The sequence below is a fragment of the Podarcis erhardii genome, assembly GCF_964252035.2.
Source record: "Podarcis erhardii genome assembly, chromosome: 2".
Lineage (NCBI taxonomy): Eukaryota > Metazoa > Chordata > Lepidosauria > Squamata > Lacertidae > Podarcis > Podarcis erhardii.
The window spans coordinates 69,232,757-69,252,427 of record NC_138498.1 but is presented as its reverse complement, the minus strand read 5'-3'; the positions used below and the strand labels follow the sequence as shown (position 1 = coordinate 69,252,427).

At 47.4% G+C, this 19,671-nt stretch overlaps 2 protein-coding genes across 8 annotated transcripts in view; one reads left to right on the top strand and one right to left on the bottom strand.

Moving 5' to 3' along the window:
• KIAA1191 overlaps window positions 1-19,671 on the top strand; it is a 263,656-nt gene that overhangs the window by 93,584 nt on the left and 150,401 nt on the right. The window lies entirely within an intron of this gene.
• Window positions 624-19,671, bottom strand: part of CDHR2 (cadherin related family member 2) — a 29,679-nt gene continuing 10,631 nt past the window's right edge. For 4 of the 7 annotated variants that reach the window (XM_081850189.1, XM_081850185.1, XM_081850188.1 and 1 more), the window contains 26 exons: window positions 19,427-19,516; window positions 18,591-18,716; window positions 17,310-17,453; window positions 14,723-14,798; window positions 14,153-14,259; window positions 13,815-14,048; window positions 12,972-13,127; window positions 12,299-12,466; window positions 11,943-12,004; window positions 11,574-11,814; window positions 11,062-11,301; window positions 10,506-10,575; window positions 9,162-9,776; window positions 8,045-8,116; window positions 7,558-7,607; window positions 6,922-7,073; window positions 6,335-6,437; window positions 6,152-6,240; window positions 5,753-5,836; window positions 5,220-5,297; window positions 4,371-4,431; window positions 3,847-3,971; window positions 3,047-3,160; window positions 2,351-2,425; window positions 1,945-2,020; window positions 624-1,084 (listed from right to left, as the gene is read on the bottom strand). In XM_081850189.1, the coding sequence (XP_081706315.1) occupies window positions 929-1,084; window positions 1,945-2,020; window positions 2,351-2,425; window positions 3,047-3,160; window positions 3,847-3,971; window positions 4,371-4,431; window positions 5,220-5,297; window positions 5,753-5,836; window positions 6,152-6,240; window positions 6,335-6,437; window positions 6,922-7,073; window positions 7,558-7,607; window positions 8,045-8,116; window positions 9,162-9,776; window positions 10,506-10,575; window positions 11,062-11,301; window positions 11,574-11,814; window positions 11,943-12,004; window positions 12,299-12,466; window positions 12,972-13,127; window positions 13,815-14,048; window positions 14,153-14,259; window positions 14,723-14,798; window positions 17,310-17,453; window positions 18,591-18,716; window positions 19,427-19,516 (3,564 nt within the window). In that variant the 3' untranslated portion in view covers window positions 624-928. Of the gene's footprint in view, window positions 1,085-1,944; window positions 2,021-2,350; window positions 2,426-3,046; window positions 3,161-3,846; window positions 3,972-4,370; window positions 4,432-5,219; window positions 5,298-5,752; window positions 5,837-6,151; window positions 6,241-6,334; window positions 6,438-6,921; window positions 7,074-7,557; window positions 7,608-8,044; window positions 8,117-9,161; window positions 9,777-10,505; window positions 10,576-11,061; window positions 11,302-11,573; window positions 11,815-11,942; window positions 12,005-12,298; window positions 12,467-12,971; window positions 13,128-13,814; window positions 14,049-14,152; window positions 14,260-14,722; window positions 14,799-17,309; window positions 17,454-18,590; window positions 18,717-19,426; window positions 19,517-19,671 lie in introns of those variants that run through there. The other 3 variants (XM_081850186.1, XM_081850191.1, XM_081850190.1) reach the window with 3 other exon arrangements.

Below are 19,671 nucleotides of genomic sequence, written 5' to 3'. Positions count from 1 at the left end.
GAAGGACCTTAGCTGTTACTACTAGGATTATATAGGTCCTATCCTTAGAACCTCACAATACACTTTTCCAGAGGAATACTCAAGCTTGGATTATTATTCCAGGAAAAGAAAAGGTGAGCCCAGGATACAAGGAGCTGAATCAGGACAGTGGCTTGTTCTTTTGTCACTAGTGATGCATGGGAAGCTGAATGTGCTACCTGGCCACCAGTCTATCATGATTTCTTGAAAAACAAGGTAAGATACATCACCTTAGCAGAGATAGTGGTAGCACTGCACAGCACAGGTTCTATGCCCAGAGATTAGTAGCTTTGGGTGATATTCAATAAATGCATCTCCACTTGTGCAACAAAACTTGCCCCCTTCTCCCATGCCCTGCACCCTTCCCAAACCTTATCCAGAGTGTTGAGTGAACATATTTAGGGGGTGCACAGGGAGGGAGGACACCCCAGTGTGCAAGCAGAAATCCTTGTGCTGACAAACCGTCTCTTAGTGCTAGGTTCGGTTGGATACAACCTAATACTCTAAATCCCCATTCCCTCCCTGCCCTGTTTCCAGTGAGAGGTGGAATTTTTATTATGTTATTTATTTCATGAAATTTATACACTGCTTGATTTTTTTTTAAAAAAAAAACCAACCCACAAGCCATTTTGCATCGTACCTTTTGAACACATGAAAATACTGGTGTTGCCTAGCATGGTAGGCACTTACCACCTCTTCCACTTTCTTGCTCTTCAGTGTGATCTCTCTAGTTTGGGCCAGGCTCATTTCTGCCTAGGATGCAGGCTTGCAGACAATCATAAGTCATGGATTAAAAAGGATTCCCAGTGAGTTTCTTTACAGTTGCTGGTGCAATGTCTCCGAGCCAATGTTGCTATACAAGTCCTGCTCATAAGTGTCTGTTCCTCTGCCAGGAGGAAGCAGGGTGTGATCAGAGATCACTGGTGTCCAAAGAGGTGTTGTCAAAGACAAAAGACTGCTTGGAGTGTCCCAGTTGCTCTGGCTTATCTTTCTTATGGCTTTCTAAGGCGGCTTTCAGTGGCTCATTCCAGCCATTTGCCTGGTTTCCAGCATCTGCTTTGTCCTGCTGGGATGAAAGAGAGTATGAGATTAGAATATGATCCATCTATGTTGTAAAGTCCTATTTGCCATTGTGTCCTTGGATTATTGGGTGGATTGTCACTTCAAGAACTGCAGCGTTGACCACATAAGCAGTCATTTCCTGTGGTGCAGGAACCTGAACCTCTGCATGTGAAAGCTGAATATCAGGTCTAAGAGAGCAGATCCACTTTGAAGAGGTAGCCTGGGGTGTGTGTCTGCTGACATACCTTTGATCTTAGCTCCGTTGCAGCTAGGCTACTACAGCATAGTAGTGGGTCTTTCCGGGCCTATCATTACACTTGAAGAGAGCCAAGCACATTGCAGCAAACCTTTGAAGTGTCGTGCAGAAGGCACTTTCCGTGGCTGTACACGGAATACCTGCGCAATACCTCTTGCTGCCAGTCCCAGTGGATTGAGAAGGCCCCTGTGAGGCCTGCTAACAGTGGTGTTGCAAGATGAGACACCCCATGAGAGCCTCGCTGAACTTGAAGATAGGTATGGCTGGTTCACCAGTAATAGGTTATCTGACTGGAATGTGCCTCGTGACAAAGTCACACTGGGTCATCTACAGGGTGTGTGGCCTGATGGTGGTCATAAAGGGCCACTGCCTGGCATTTGGATTAACAGTCCAGGGTTCTTCAAAAGAGAAGGAAAAATGAAACAAGGGAGCCACTTTTTAGGGGCATGTGTCACGTGACTTGCCCGGGAGCGTGCCCCGGAAGATAAGCACCCTGGTTTTGCATCATAAAAAGTTGAAAGGTATGTCATTGTCACCATCAAATGTCAGGAACATTCTTTGGCTGGGAGAATGTCCTGTGGGGCAGTGACAGGTCTGAGGGTCCTCACCCTTTTGTAAGCAGCTGGAGCAACCTCTGGAGCAACCTCTGGAGCATCAACCATGTTCTCATCCAGGGAGTTCAGGCTGTAAAGAGAAAGCAGCATGGGCTAATTAGGGAGCTCTTTGTCACCCCTAGCTCCAGTCTCCATGCCCCCACCAGCGGGAGCCAGGGATGTGAAGTGAGGGGAACAGAAGCTCGCAAAGTGGTGGCCCTGCCTTACATGGTTAGTCATTCTAAACACTACAATGGGTGTGTGGCCAACTCAGTTCTTTGGCAGCAGCCCCATGGCCAATGTGACCTTTGGGGCAATGCATGAAAGAGGGCCTTTGGAGGGTAAGTCAGTTTCATTCATTCAATCATGACTTGGTTCATACACAGGAGGTGAGACTGAAAGACAGGATTCATAGGCATACCTGGCCACTTCAGAGCTGGCGTTTTCCTCCAGGTCCAGGGAGGGGTACAAGGAGAAACCAAGCACGGGGTTAGCCCTGAGGAAGAATAGTCCAGTGGTGAGTTTCTTAATCGCTACAGATTCAGCCCACCAGAATCTTATCATGCAGCTGACTAGACAGCACAGAATGCCAGACAGGGGAGGGAACCACAAGACCACTCAGTGCAACAAAATCACATGCAATGCATAATTGATAACAATTGTCAGTGTGATGCACACAGCGCAGCAACAGCCTTGTGGTGTTGCACAAAATGTGTATCACCTATAGTCAAGGCTAATAGCAACTTCTGCCTTAATTTTGCTTACCCATGTACAGCAGAGTTTGACACTTCAAAGAAGGAAATTCACTAGTAACTGGCTAAAAACATGGATATCCCCCTGGGCATCAAATCCCATCCTTTTCACTGTATAGCCACAGATCAATCCCTTTCTGAATTTGTCTGGAGATGCTAGACATACTTCTGTCATATTGCAAATTCAGTACAGGACCAGTTCAGCACATGGAGTTTAACAACACAAATTTGAATAACTAAAGGGCATGGGGTCTACTAGGAGGCAGGCACACGCTTACGTTTCTTCCTGATTTTGCCCCTCCACAGGTCAATCCAGGATACTCCCCTTTTACTAGGGCAAACCTTACCCCACCCCAAAAGCATACCCTTCTGTGTTGTATCTGTTGGTCCCAGGGATAGCAGGCCCCTGTACCACGTCACCAGGTGAGAACTTTGAAGCCACCTTCAGGGCTTTTAAGGCCCTCAGCTTCCTCACATAACTGCAAAAAGAAATGAGAAAGAAGCGTGAACAACCTAAGAAGAGCCCTGCTGGAGAAGACCAAAGGCCTATTGAGCCCAGCATCCTGTTCCTGCAATTGGCAACCAGATGCCCATGGGAAGCCCTCAAGTAGGGCATGGCCAACACTCCCACCACACATGATCTCCAGCAGCTAGTAGCCAGAGGCACTCTCCCTCTGCAAGTAGTAATTAGCCATCATGGCTATTGGTCAGGCCAGGGAACTTGCTGCCCTACCATGAGAATGCCCCAAAACCAAGCATGTGGAATAGCAGGATGGTGGAACCATGTGAGGGATGCAGGCTATGCTGGCTTTTGGGAAGGTGCTGATGCAGTGCAGCATGTGTACATACATATAGAATTTCATTTGTATGCTGCCTTTCCACAGTTAAAACTATGCTCGAGTGGCTTACAACATGAAAAAATACATAATTACATAACAAACACATCTATCAAACAGCAAACCATTTCCACACAAATCATAACATGAAATGGACAAAAAAACAGCAGTAACAGCAACAACCCTGTCCACCCCCCACAAAAAAGCCCTTAATAATACACCAGCCCCTTTTTTGTTGAGTGTGCAAAAACAAATAGAGGCAGCGTTGAACCAGCTGCAGCAAGGGCATTCGTATACCTGCCATAATAAGGGGAAGGGCACAATTGTACCTTTTCCTCATGCCTATGATTATCAGGATCATGACGATGAGGATAAGAAGTGCAGCCACAGCCAGCCCTGCAATGACAGCGAACAGCTCATTCTCCTTGTTGGACTGCGTCATCTCCACAGGGCCCTGGGATACACAAGAGTGTCACTATACTGGCTCAGCAAGCATCTACAACATGATGTTTCAGTTATGCCCTGGCTACAGCCTCAGTGCACACAGCCTCTCTCTATGCCAGTCCCAGCTGTGGTGCAAGATTGGTTTCCAGCATGCCATTCTTCCAAGGTTCCCTGTTTCTCCACCAGCATTGGCTCCAGCCACACAATCTCTCCCATGGCCATCTCACTTGCCCTGGCAAGGTAGAGCTTGCTGTCCTACCAGGAGCACACACCAAGCCTCCGATGCACCCATCCCGACAGAGCTCTCCTGTTGGAGCTTTGACAAACCCCACCACTGCCACCTTACTTCAGAGAGACCCTAGAACTGCTCCTCAGTGTTTGGGGGTATGAGCAGGAAATGTGCACTCACAATGATGGATAGGCCAAGCTTGAGCAACCGAGAGAGTTCCCCAGGGTTTCTCTGGATGAGTCTGGAAAGAAGACAGAAAGGTGTCCATGAAGTGTTCCTTGGGATATAAGAAGCCCTGCTGGATTAGGCCAAAGGCCCATTTAGTCCAGCATCCTGTTCTCACAGGGGTCAACCAGATACTCATAAGAAACCCACAAGCAGGAGAATGACAATGAGTTCAACAGGACTCTCCTGCCCACTTGGGATTCCTAGCAACTGGTATAAAGAGGTCTGTTGCATCTGACAGTGGAGATGGAACACAGCCATTGGGGTGGCTAGTAGCCACTGATAGCCTTAACCTCCAAGAATTTGGCTATTGCTTCTTTATAGCCATCCAAATTGGTGGCCATCACTACATCTCAAGGGGAAACTTTCCCCATGATTCAAATTACTGGGAGTGGGGGGAAGAGGGAGCCTGGCCTCTTAACTACTAGTTTTAGAAGACCTGGGGAGGGCTATGATTTCATTCAAACTGGGTTTAAGTCAGAGGGGGTCAACCATCCTCATAATTCAAATACTTCCTTGCCATGCAAACTTATGCCAGAGCAGATGCACATTTCCCCTTTCTGATGCTCCCCTCTTTCCTCCTACCCATGCTCTTAAGCTCAGCCTTCCCTGACCTGGCACTCTCCAGATATTTTGGACTTCAACTCCCATGAGCCACAGCTAGTCTGGCCAATGGTCAGGGATGATGGGATTTGTTTTAGACTACAATGCTTAAATCTGGAGGGCACCAGGTTGGGGAAGGCCACACTGACCTTTGCCTGGGCTCCTCAACCCAGCCCAGCTCCACTGTGATGCATCACTTACGTGCGTACTTCTCCGGGCATCAGAGCTGTGCCATTGCTATAGACGAAATAGGCCTCCATTGCTGTCTTCGCCACAGCCCTAGAGGAGTTGAGATGGTGATGTGTAAGATGGGCATGTATGGGGATGGGGAAGGGGTATTGCCAGAAGCCCCTTCCTAGACCTTTTACAGATCAAAGAGCCAACCCCCAGGGAATTATTGGGTAACCTGACTGGCTTTGCCAACACAGCCAACCCCTGATGAATCAGCACTACAGAGTCAACAACATCATCTGTCACACTGGCTACATGCAACCTCAATGCTTGGAACCTCAAGGAGGACATGAATCCGCAAATATTCTTTACCCCTCTCCATTTACTCTACAGACATTCAAACATACTTCCTACCAGCACCATACAGCCACACTAGCTGGTGCCTGTGGCTAGCCATAGGTGCAAGCATCACAAGTACTTCCCCCTTCGTTCATGCTTCTCAGGCACTACTGTCTTCCCTTCAGCTTCACTCATTTCCTTTCATCTTGTTCTGTCCCAGTCACCTGTCAGATCTGGAGCTCCCGGAATCCTCGATGGACCTGATGTTTGCTACATAGACAGTTGCTTGGGTAGCTATACTCAGAGCCCTGGAAGAAGCACAGAAAATGAGTGTCTCTAAGTGTCTCTTTAACTTCATGTTCAGGGGTCGGCTCCTCTGTGCTGCATGGCTTGCCCTGCACCCTGGGGCATGAGATAGTAATGGTGCCAGTAAGTTTCAGAATCCGGCTTTAGATCTGAAAACATTAGCGGAATAGGAATTGTTAGCGCACACAAAGCCCTCAGTTTTTAATTATATTTGCAGTGCTTCTTTCCTTATGTTGTATTTTCCATGGAATTCAAATTGCAATACAATAGATATGTCCCTGGATCAACCCACTCAAGGGAAGGGAAAGATGCCATACACATTGATTTCATCCGAATTAGACTGCACGTCCTGCAAGGAGGAATCAAACACCAGCCGGACACGGTAGCTCTGGTCGACGGTGTAGATCTGGAGAAAGAGAGAGGCAAATGTTCTCAGAAGAAAGCCATGGTGAATGTCTGCATTGCGAAAGGAATCTGGGTAGATCAGAAAGCTGTCTTACGTCCAGTGATACTGAGGAATACAGTGGAGGGTTCCCGTGGTCCTTGGCTTCCACTGTCACCCGATACTGACCCTTCAATGAACTGTCAAGGCTGCTGGCAACTCTGCAGAAACAGAGGAATTGATATCAGAGGGGCTGAGAGTTCCTGATCCCAGAGTCTGTACAGGGACAGACCAGCCCCTAGTTCCACAATGCCCTGTCTGTGCATATGGCCCTTAGGACACTGCTCCAAGCTTGGGGATAGATCACAGGGACACCAGATAAAACATGTACTAAACTGGAATTTATACTGAAGTATTAGACCCTGAACAGGAGAAAGTGAGAGGCTAGTGTTAGCATTTAAGCCACCTATTTTGCTATCACTGTCTGTGCTGAGAAGCAACACTCTCTTTCTAGACAGGATGCCAGGAGTATAGCTGCATTGGTCATGCTCAAGCTATTATCAGAATTTCCCCAAGATCAAATGACTGGCAATGCTACACTTTCCTCTTGGCTTCCATTCTTCCTGGATTTCCTCTCCCTGTCAATACAGTGACAACCCTTGTGGTTTCCACAAAGCTCCCAGACAACAAAACCCCATCAATTACTGGATGCTCCCAATGTAGAGGTCCTTCTCTGCTGTTGTCTCCACTTTGAAAAGATTTTCACGGATCTGCTCAGGTCCATTGTCTGGGATGAAAAGTACCCCGGAGATGGCAAATGAAATCACTCTGTTCACACCCGAATCAGCATCTTTAGCCTGGAAGGAGGAGGACACTATTGTTGCTGCTTCTTTGAACTACCCCACATCACATAGCCTGTGGGAACTAGGAGTCAGTTCTCACCACAAGGAAGGAGCTGTGTGAAGTGTAGGTAGGTTCCCATGAGGCAAGACACAGTGATAACAGCAAGAACCTTTATTGAACTACATAACTGGGAAACAGGGGCAAAGCAACTGCTTATATACATTCCTGAAACCCTGGGCCACTCCCACTCCCAACATGATTGGCTGTCTAAACTTTCAAGCTGCGAATCACGACTCAGAGTTCAAGGGCCAATGGCAGAGGCCCAAATCCTGAAATGTTCTGTGATTGGACATAATGTATTGAATCGGAACACAGGAGCTCAGAATACTTAGTCCAGACTCAAGCTCAGGCAAACACAGACCACAGAATACATAACACTGTGTTCCCAAATGAGTACACACCTATACACACATGTGCCCCAACATTGCATTCTCTCACCTTGACCACAGCCACCTGCAGGTTCACAGAAGAGACTTCTGGGATTATCACTGCAACAAAACACCAGATACAGATCAAAGAATGGGTGCCAAAGAGCAGGGCATGCTGGACAGAGGTCTTTCCTAGGAGCTTGCTCTCACTTCTAGCTCCAGCTTCCTTTGTCCTGGCTAATGTTAGACAGGAAGGCAACCAGCTGCTCCTCCCTTAACAATTGATTGGGGAAGATCGGCTATTTGACACTACTGGAGGAGGAAAGGATACCCTTCTTATGGAAGAAGGAGCTTTCTGAGAGCTACGATTGCTTTTAATTCATTAAGGGGGGGGGCTCCAATTATCTCAGCCTGAAAGAGCAGGCAAGAGGAATTTCTATCAAAAGAGGACAAAGCTGGAGGAGAATCTTTGATGAAGTCTCTCATACACCACCATCTACCCATCTATCCATTAGGGGGCAGTAGCGGCACATTTCTCTTGCATATATTGCTCTCACCAAAGGTGGTGGTGCTTTCTTCAAACACTGGTGGGTTGTCATTCACATCCGTGATTAAGATTCTCAGGGTCTCTGCAGGAAGAAGAAAAGGCACAACAGAGGAGGCACTAGTTACTGACTGAAGTGGCTCTGCAGACTCCACCCTGCTCCCAGTGAGGAACACAATACTGCATCACCTATCAAGGTTTGTCTCTCAAATCCTTCAACAAACAGCCCATTCACATAGCTTACTAAATTAGTTCACTGTTCTGTTGCCTCCATTCTACAGTGCTAAGGAACCTCCAGCTGTGAAGATGCTGGGACCAGATTAGCGATGACATTCCTCCCACAAAGTAGATCCAAAGTAGATGCAATAGCAGCAGAACCACAGAGATAAGAAAATAAGCTTATGGCAATTAAGTCGTTTCATTGACAGAACCTAGTGTTCAAACACTTTGTCACTAAATCCATCTAAAAGAATGGGGATCAGGGCAGATACTTAAAGAGATAGCTTGCGGGGACAGAAAATGTGAATGGGATCCTTTCAACCATGCATTCCCCTCTAAAACAGGTTCTCTATAGCCATATTTCTCCCAGTGGGCCTCCCAAACCACAAGTAACCCCTGCTGGGAGAAAAATGGTTGCAGATAATTTGGGGTTGGAAGGAGGAGAAGTGCAGGTGGTGGAAATTCAGCCCCTCCCCCTCCATAATCTCCCCAGTCTAGGACCCTGTGCTTTATTTAAAAACCCCCAGCAGAACACAGGTTGAGTTGTTGTGCCACCATCACACTTAGCTGCTTCCTCATGCAATGACAACATGTTTTTTAAAGTCAACTGTGCATCAAGGTAGATGAGACTCTGGAAAGTTTGCCCGGGTACTAACTTTCTATTCCACTGACTCATTTCCTTCAGCAGCTTTTCTATATACAATACACGCTGCCTCTGAGGGGAGGCTGGGACTGGAGCATATGGTATTTCCATTACCCAACAAGCATGGCTCCCTGAAGCATCTCCAGCTAGGACCTAATGCTACATCCTAGCCACAAAGAGAAAGTAGGACTGATGGAGAAAAGGAAGGAAGCTGTAAAGCTCAAGATTCGGAGGGGATACAGAACAAGTCTTCATCCTAAGGTCTTACCATTGCCACTGAAGGGGTCTCCCTTCTCAGTGAACTCATCCTTAACACGCAATGTGAGCTCCACCAGGTCACAGGCCTCATAGTCTATCTCTGAACTATTCACAAAAATTGAGCCATTGGGCTCCAGAAGGAACCACTCCTGGCACACATTGCCCACATTGACTGAATGATTGAAGCAGGCTACAGCTAACTCCTGGAATACCAGCGAGTGGTTGGTGTCCATGTCGGTGGCATTTAGCGTGACAACTAACTCATGCAGGGTAACGTTCTCCAAAACTTCAATGTCTCGTGGTGGAGATGGCTCAATGGTTGGGGACTCGTCATTGACATCCAGCACGTTCACCCTCACCACAGCGGTGACAGCTTCCACGGTCCCCCCAAAGTCTGAGTTTTCCGCCTGCACAGTCAGATTGAAGAACTTCTGCTGCAGCCGATCATAGTCAAGAGCAACATCGGAGTCCAGATTCAAGATCCCCTGGTACCAGCCAGAGCCAAGGCGATTTGAACGCACCATAAAGTTATTTGAACCTGCGCTGCTTACAATGTAGAATGAGATACGGTTGTTTATCACTGTTTGATCAGCATCGGTAGCCTCCACACTCCCCACAAAGACACCTGGAGATGGAAGGTTAGTTAGAAAGAATAACAACATTTTCACCACATTGCCACAGCCCCACAGATCTTAAAAAGCAATGCAACCTCTACACTTCTAATGCTCATGAAAAGCAACACCTAACTAGGAAAAGCCATTATATGCTTCCTGTTTAATGCCTTGCCACATCTTCCTGTTCCCCACTGCTAATCAATGCAATAAATACTACAGATCACTGGTAAAACATCTGTTTTAGCAAGTAGGGGTTGGTTGATTTTTCAAATTTCTACAGATAAATGATAATTTATAATTTCCTAAGGAAATCCCACTCTGCCAAAGGAAGAAGTAGTTATCATTTATCTGTAAGAACTTGAAAAAGACTGCTTGCCAAAACAGATAATGTTTTCGTATATGGTCGAAAACCTATTAGTACAATGCAGGTATTATTTAGATATAAGTTGGGTTCCCCTATTTGTTGTGCATACTATTTTTGTCAACAGAGGCAGATTCAGGGGAGAGCAACAGGTTTGGGCGCACTGAGTGCAGAGCCTCAGAGTGCCTCAGGGGGCACCACAACTATGATGTAGAATGAAAGGGAGGGCACCAAATTTTGGCATTGCATTGGGGGCTACTGAAATTTGAGACCCCAAGGTCCGCCACTGTTGCCAGACTCTCTTGTTGCATCATGTTGTTGTCCCAGTTTAATCCTAGTTCCTTTCCACTCTGGACTCAAGATCACTGGCTCACCGTACCTTTCAAGCCCTCTGGAACGGAAAATTCATAAAAGGAGCTGTTGAATCTGGGTGCGTTGTCATTTATGTCCTAAAGAGAAAAGGGGGAAACTGGTAATGGGGCAATTCCACATCCAAGCATCCACTTAGGGGAAGGTCTATAGCTCAGTGGTAGATTATCTGCCTTGCATGCATAAGGTCTCAGGTTCAATTCCCTGGCATCTCCAAGGAGCGTTGAGAGAGAGAACCCTGCCTGAACCCCCGGAGAGCTGCTGCCAGTCAGTGTAGACACACAAAGCTCAATGGACCAATAATTTGATTCAGTATCAGGCAGCTTCATCTGTACTCGAGATAATAGAGGGCATACTCGCAGCAATGACAGAGCAGGGATGACACAGTTTCTGAGACCCCAATACCATGGGTTAGCCATCTGCCACAAAACACACACTCTTAGGGTGCCTGTTTCCATCACCGACAGACACTCTGGAACCTGGCTCAGCTTACCTGAGCAGGGCCTAAGGTGCCTCTTTATGCATTAGTCTCCTTTTTCCAGAGCCCTGACAGGGTGCACCATTACCTCCACGATGAAGGTGACGTTCACTGTGTCGTTCAGCTGAGGGATGCCCAAGTCATGCACAAGGACTGTCACCACCATCTTGCCCTCCAGCTCTGCAGGGATAGCTTCTCGGTCCAAGGGCCCTTCACTGCTCAGCACTCCTGTGTTCGGGTCGATAGTGAAGTTGCTGCTGAATTCGCCAGGCACAATCTCAAACTGCAAGCGGCTATTATTGGTCTCTGGATCGTCCTGGTCGGTGGCCTGGTAAGTGAGTTGAGGGAATTTTCAGCCAACAATGAGAAGAAGTAAGATCCTGCTTGCTTCAGCCAAATGGGAAGTGTGGGTGAGCCCTAAGTGTGAAGGTGTCTCCTGCCACATAAACTTTCAGGTGCATGTACTAGGAGTAAGTAATTACTTGTTGTCCTATGAGTAAATCATGCCAGGGTTACTTCTTTAAAGTGCACAGCAGCCTAATTTGGAAAGAGGCCCAATGCCCAGGTCCAATAAAGGGGGAAATGTTGCCTTGAAATTACCTGGATCTGGACACGGGTTTCTTGGCCCTCCGTGACAAAGACATTGTAGGAGCCCATCACAACTGGAGGGTTGTTGTTGATGTCAACTACTGTGATCTCCAACTGTGTGGATCCAGACAGACCGCCCCCATCCACTGCCTGCAAGGTGGCATAATAGACAGCACGCTTTCCCCAATCCAGATTAGAGCCATTCTCCACTAGCACTGCCCCGCTTGTTGCATTCACTGTAAACGTGGAATGGCTGCGTAACAGAGAAAAGACACATCCTTAGTTTTGAGATATTCTAATTCTCTCCCAGCAAAAGGAGGCCTATGCCACAATGCTCTCCTTGTTCCTCCCTCTGTTTCTCTAGCAATCACATGTACATACATGCTCTGAGGAAGCAGATAGTAGGTGATCTCTCCATACTTTCCACTGTCTGGATCAGTAGCCTGCAGAAAGCAGAAGGATCAAATTGACGATTATTTTTGTTAATTCATAGAATCATAGAATCATAGAGTTGGAAGAGACCACAAGGGCCATCGAATCCAACTCCCTGCCAAGCAGGAAACACCATCATAATTGACTTCCCCATTGGGGATGTGGAGGAAGCCCAAGATGCATGCTTCTCAACATAGCCATGAAGCACCTGGCCACATCACAGCGAATAGGTCCTTCTGATCGCACAGACAGAGAGCTCTCTGCCCCCACCTCCCGGTCCCAAGGCAGCTGCGGAACTTGCTTACCGTGATGTTGGAGGAGACAATGGTGCCAGGTGGACTCTCCTCCAGTACGTAAAGTTTGTACTCGCTCTGGTTGAACTCAGGTCTGTGGTCATTGATATCTGTGAGATTGATGGTGACCATGGCAAAGGAGCAGCAATCGGTGTCCCTTCCAGTGTCATTTGCTACAATCTGCCAGGATTAGAAGGAGCCAAGTAAACCTCAGCCCAAGCATGGTCATGGTCATGGGGGCAGAAGTGGCTTCAAAGTGACTCTTACTAAACTCCATGCTGCCGCCTTTTGTGGGAAGGAACTAAACAGGGTCTACTGGGCTTCAAAGGCTGTCTACATCGTGGGCCTATTTCCTTGGCAGCCAGCCAGGTATAATAGGATGCTCATACTTGATGAGAATCCAGAGCTGGTGGGGATGCTTTGATTCTAAAAGAAGATGGTCAGTCACACAGTGCTAACCACACAGTTCCCACACAGCCTGACGCTTCAGGCTCTGAGCAGACAGCAGAATGAAGTCCTTTTAAAGCTACCTTCTGGGGGTCTGATCATAATCCTCACTTAGGTCTTCTACATTGAAATGGCCTAGAAGGAGATTCAGTTACTTTTAGTGAACAAATGGCTGAGTTAAGATCCCAGTTCTTGGCAGGAAGGGAATGGGACTCCCCCTGACCCTTGTTTCACTCACCTCCACAGTCATAGTAGGTGTCTTTTCGTAGTCCACAAGACTTGAATTGCTTACAAGGACCTGAACGGTGCCTTCATTCACGATTTTCCGGGGTGAGACTGAAAATGCAAACGCATCTGGACCCCGCAGGGACAGCTGGAAGGTGCCATTGGAGCCCTGTTCAGGGAAGAAGTCAGGGAGCTCAGATAATCAAACAGGAATAGCCAGCCTCCCAGTGCTCGACATGGCCAAAGCAAAAGTAACCATCCATCATCCCCCCCCACTCCCATTCGCACTCTCATGCACCCACACAGACCACGCACAAATGCACATACTGACTACATGTACGCTACACACATACACACACGGAGGCACATACAATGATATATTACAGTCTTTTGCCCTAGAATGGAAATAGGAGATAGCAGCTACAGGACTGTGTTAGGACCACCTACCCTTGAATTTTCCAGTAGCTAAAATGCTACAGTTGTTGACATAGTATATTCTCCATATAAATTTCATATTGAAGAACATAACAAATGGTCTTGGACCGACTGTGGCACACTACTGAATATACATTTAACATCTTACAATATGGGATGAGACATTTGGCTTATGTTTTGAGTTATACTCTGTCATCACCTGTTTTCCTTCTATAGCGATGCAGATGCTTGCCAAAAATCATAAGGAGCCACCTTCCCACTGCATGGTATGAATGGCCCAACGCTAACATGCTAGTTATAGACGAAAAGGGGAGCAGCATCCCAGGATAGCACTGGCATCAATCATCCCTGGTATCTCCCTGTCCTTTGAGCTTTGCACCCCACCCACACCAAGCCTCACAGACTCTCCTCCCCTGCTCACCTTGTCAGGATCATAGGCCACAATGTTGAGGCCAGCCACAGGTGTTCTGGAAGAAGCGTGTTCCTCAATCTCACCGGAAAAGTCACCTTCTGGAGGGCCTGTGAAGTCACAGGTTGCGGAGTCCTCGCACAGATAGAACTGAGGCTTGTTGTCATTTATGTCAGTGACCTGGATGGTCACAGTGGTGTTCACTTGCGCCACCTGCTGGTAAATGTTGAGGTTTCGTTCCCGAGCCTGAGAAATGAAGCAAAAGAGAGAAAGAGAGAGAAACTGAGGCCTTGGACGGGAGGGGGGGGGGCAGAAAGATCTACCACTTCCCACAACTGCCTGCTACTCACCACAACCTGCAGCTGCACCTCTTCACCTGGAATGCCCTCTCGGTCCAGGTGGCCGCTCACAGTGATGATTCCTGTGGCATTGTTGATTGTGAACAAGCTAGTGGCAGCTAGGGCAGAGGGAAAAGAATGGTGGGGTGGGAGTGGGGACACACGTCATCAACCACACGAGTGGAGCCCCAGTCATGCTGTTTTCTACATAGACACAACTTTAAACCACTAGCACAACCTGATGAGTTGTGGTACCATGGATGTAGCTACCAGCCCATGGTAGCTTATTATGACTGCTTATGCTGTCAGTCTCAGTGGGAAGAGCTTGAGTGATCCACTGAAACAGAAAGAACATCTAAACTGATGTGCAGACCTTTCACCATTTGCTATGAGCTATCAGCCCGTTTGTTCTTTGGCCTTTCCCTCCCTCATTGTTGGTACCCTATCAATCACCTCCTCAGCACCACCCGCCATTACATAAACCACCTACACACAAAGAGAGATACAGGATCTCAGGAACTCTAAGTACCGTCTGCACACTTCATGGCCCATTGTGCCCTGATCCACCCTTCCATCACTCACTGATGATGCTGTAATCGATGATGTCATTCACATTCTTGTCCTGGTCAATGGCCTGCACCTTCACCACTGATGTGCCCTAGGATGAGGAAATGGCCAGTGAGTGCTGGGCCTGCTTTGTACCAGCCCCCAGTGAGTAGGAAAAGGACAAGCCTCCACCTAAGGGAGTGGGGGCTTGAGATCCGTAGCTCAGTGGCAGAGCATCTGCCTTGCAAGCAGAAGGCCCCACATTCAGTCCTCGACATCTTGTATGGAACTACTTGGGAACAGGGTACCTCAGGGATAGCCTGCACCCTTGTATTCCAGAGCGATCGCTGAGATTATCTGCAGGAGCATCTTTGGTCATTTGATAGGTTTGGGAGGCTCCTTTGACAACAACAAGAAACCTTTCATTTCATCAGCCTGGTGAACACCCTGGCAAAAGAGATTCAGCAGGCACCTTCTGCGCCAACTTTTAAACACTTACTAAAAAAAATTCTGCTCCACCAGGCCTATGCAGGCAATTATGAGTACCGTATTTTTCGCCCTATAGGACGCACTTTCCCCCCTCCAAAAATGAAGGGGAAATGTATGTGCGTCCTATGGGGCGAATGCAGGCTTTCGCTGAAGCCTGGAGGGCAAGAGGGGTCGGTGCGCACCGACCCCTCTCGCTCTCCAGGCTTCAGGAAGCTCTCAGCAAGCCTTGGGAGCCCGCGGGAGTTCCCGTCGGGCTCCCTAGGCTTGCGGATAGCAGCCTGCATCTCGAAGCCTGGGGTGCACTGCGCAGCGCGCCCCGGGCTTCGGTTCTCCAACCTGGTTTGGAGGCTGGCGGCGGGGAGAAGCAGCGCGCCTTCCCGCTGTTCCCTGACCTGGTTTGGGCTTCAGGCAGATATCCGCAAGCAGTGGGAGCCAGGCGGGAAGTCGCGACGGTCTCCCAAGGCTTGCGGAGAGCTGCCTCTTCTGTGGGCTGGGGTCGGGGAAGCTTGGGCTTCCCCTGCCCCAGCCCCGCGCCTGGGGGGGAAATAATTTTTTTTTCTTTATTTCCCCCCTCCAAAACTAGGTGCGTCCAATGGGCCAGTGCGACATATAGGGCGAAAAATACAGTACATTCCCCATAATGGTCTATTGATGTTTGTTTCAAATTTATATTTGCTTTTAACTTGCTTTTAACTTTTTATTACTTTATTGCTTGATTTTATATTTTTATATTGCTGTAAACTGCTGTGCTATATCTTTATATTACAGCAGCATATAAATAGAGTTTTAAAAATCTATCTATCTATTATCTGTCTGTTTATCTATATCTATCTATCTATCTATCTCTATCTCCAAGTAAGGCTGAGAGAGACTCATATGTCTGAAAGCCTGGAGAGTTGCTGCCAGTCAGTGCAGACAATACTGAGCTAGATGGACCAGTATTGGGCAGCTTTCTGTGTTCCTAAGTTGCAGACTCCCCAAGTGTCCCTATTTTCCAGGGACATCTCTGATTTAGAGAAGCCGTTCCGGTTTCTGATTTGATCTCGGGATGTCCCGTATTTCCTTAGGATGTCCTTATTTTCATTGTAGAAATGTTGGAGGGTCTGGAGTTATCCAACCACCAAGTTGTCTGAAGGCAATCCCAGACAGTGAAGGTTTTTTTAAATATTGAATGATTTATTATGTTTTTATATGTGTTGGAAGCGGCTCAGAGTGGTTGGGGCAACCCAGTAAGATGTGTGGGGTATAAATAGTAAAATGATCATTATGGAATGGGACGCCCCTATTTTCATCGGAGACGTTAGATGGGTATGAAGTTACGGCTTGCCAACTTCAAGTGCTTGGCAACTCATGACCCCAAAAGAACTCAAGGTCCCCTTAAAGGCATTTGCCTAAAGCAGGTATAGGCAAACTTGGCCCTCCAGATGTTTTGAGACTACAACTCCCATCATCCCTAGCTAACAGGACGAGTGGTCAGGGATGATGGGAGTTGTAGTCCCAAAACATCTGGAGGGCCGAGTTTGCCTATGCCTGGCTAAAGCAAAGGACAAGATGCCACCACCACAACTTCCACCCAGTTCTATGGACAGAAGCCAACTAGACTGGCATTTCAACTCAGCTTCAACACTAGTCAAGCAGCAGCATCCGCCATTGCACCTGAATGTAGCAGGCTGGCTTAAAAGGGTGCAGGGCAGCCTCTGGGACACACACACACACACTGCTCTGCCCTCCAAAGTCTGGGAGAGGCATAGAAGGATCGGCCATTGGGGCTGCCCAGCTGCCTTAGTCTGGTCCCTGAGTGAGTTGCAAAAGTGACCTGTGTACACTCCACACTTGATGCCATGTTCCTTTCATTCTTGCTCTGGCCAATTTTCAAAGCTGCATTGTTGAGAACTGCTGCCATGAAGGGCACTGTTTCCCCCTGAAGTGCTAGGGTTAAGCCCACATATTTACCACACTCATATGCTTGTCCTGGACCGACACAGACAGACAGACAGATGCAACAAGGTACAATTTGATGGGAAACTCCAAAAGGCTCCAATTTTTTCATGTCAAAAGAGAGCCATGTCAGAAGCTGCAGGATTTTATCACTTGAGGGTCAGGAGGACCCTAGAAAGCTGAAGACATCCCTTACCAGAGGGCAGTTCTCTGGTACGGAGCCTGAGTATGGTGCTCCCAGGAATACAGGGTCCAGGTCAGCCACATCAACAACTGTCACAGACAGATAGGCTGTGTTGTTCTGATAGATGAACTGGCCATGCAATAATCCCCCATTATCCTAGAGAAGGAGAGGGAGAGACACACAGATAGAATGATCACTTAAACTCTGTTCTCTCTACCTACCCAAAATGTATCCCTTCTCTGCAGCAATACATACTGTTTTGTCCCTAGTAAACCCTTCCTGCTCATTGCACAGTAAAGAAACAACACCCTTGTCTGGTAGACACTCTTATTTGCTTCCAACTTCTTTAAATGTAATTGTTTCTACTGCTACCAGTACTACAAATATCCAAGTCTTCTAATGCATCTTAAAAGGAGAGCAACCAAAGGAAGAGGATGGAAGATACTGAGGAAAGCACATGCTGATGCAGAAGTGTTTGTTCACAGCTTAGTAATCTTTCTTCATTGCTTGAAAATCTGGTTTTGGATCAACCGGTGCTTAGATTATGAAAGAAATAACAGAAAAGCACCTCCCAATTTTAGCCAAATCGTTGGGTGGGTTTCAATTAAGTTTTACTCAGAGTAGGACTGCTGGAGTTATGGAGTTATGACAAAGATAGACAATGTATATGCAAATATCACCATCTAAAAATATCAAAATACTGCACAATATTACCAAGCATTAACAAATGGGGAGTACCAGACCAAAAAGATATGTTTTTCACATGCATCTGAAAAGCTGGAACTGCACTAACATACAAAAAATGCCTTGACCCACAGGTAAGCCTTTACTTGGCACTGGAATGACAAAAGAATTGGCTCCAAGTATGCTTTCAAAGGGGGAATCATATCCCCAAAGCCTTGAAAACCAGCAGCTAATGGGGCCTCCACAAATATAAATTGGCCAAGACTGGCCTGTCACTTTTTCTGCCTGAGGTGAAGGACAAGATTCCTGCCACCACCAGCATCCCACCACCTGCCCACTGGACTGCCAGCTGAACCTTCCTTACTTCAGCGCTGGTGATGGCTCTGTGTCCTCCACAAACCTCCAACACTTTGTTGCCACTCGTCACCTACTAGCATCTGCCACCTGAGGCAGCCACCTCATTCTGCCTAATGGTAGGGCCTGGCTGCTCTGCCCATGGTATCTAGCTGCCTTTCTCTTTTTCTGATAAATGCTCCACAGAGAGAAGGTGATGTTTGCCCTCCCCTCTCCTCCCTTTTTCTTCCCAACATGTCACAGTCTGAGCCTCACCCTGGCAAAGATCTTGATTCGGTAGAAAGTGCTCTTGTTATTGTAGCTCAATGAACCATTCAGGAACACCGTGCCATTGTAGTGGATGTAGAAGAGGTCGTGATTCTCTGCATCGTTTGGGTTGACCTGTGTACGGCACATGCGGTATAAAAATGTGAGGTGTGAGAGAACAAAAAGGGGGGAGCTTTTCCTAGAGCAAAACAGCAGACCCTCCCCCACAGGACCCTCCCCCTCGTGGCAAATCCCTGCAAGTGTTAAAGATCAGGTGGCGACGGTTTTATTTATTTATTTGGTACATTTACACCACACAACAAAAATCCTCAGAGTGGTTGGAAGAACACTCAGCAGAAGGCACAAGGAAGACCATCCAAATGGTTCTCTCCAGGGATGGTAAAAATGTAGGAGGAACCTCAATAAATTTTAAACTTGATGCCTTCTAATGGCAGCCTAAATCTGCTGCCTGAGGTGGGATACCTCACCCTGCTTAGAAAGGAGGACTCCTTCCCTGGAATCAACATGTTTAGTTGTCATTTAGCCATTACATAAGGAGAGCCCTGCTGCGTCAGATTATAGACCTGTACAAATCCAGCATCCTGTTCCCCACAGTTGCCAACCAGATGCTTACCAGAGAGGACAAGCAGGACAGAGAAATGAGGTAAGTGTATCTGCATGTATAAAATCCCAGGTTCAACTGATCTTAGGCAACTGACTGCAAAAAATATTTCTGTCTGAGTCTCTGGGGAGATGTTGTTGTTAGGCTGACTAGAAAGCACTGGGGCATTCTTTGTAAAGCAGTTCCTTTTACCTTACATCTGTATTTACTATGTGACACTCACTTCCTCAATTGAATAGGATACCCGTCCAGCGTTTCCACTGTCCATGTCCACAGCTAAGACTGTGTAGATTGAGGAGCCAATTGCTGTATTCTGAAAGAGAGAGCATCAGACCGATCTGTTTAGATAAATTGGTGCTTGTGTACTAGGATTGTGGCTCCTGTTTCCACATAGACACAAATTGCAGTGGTTCCCCGATTCTTAGGTTGTCCTGACCAGAGAGGTGTCTCAGTTGGTCACACAATACT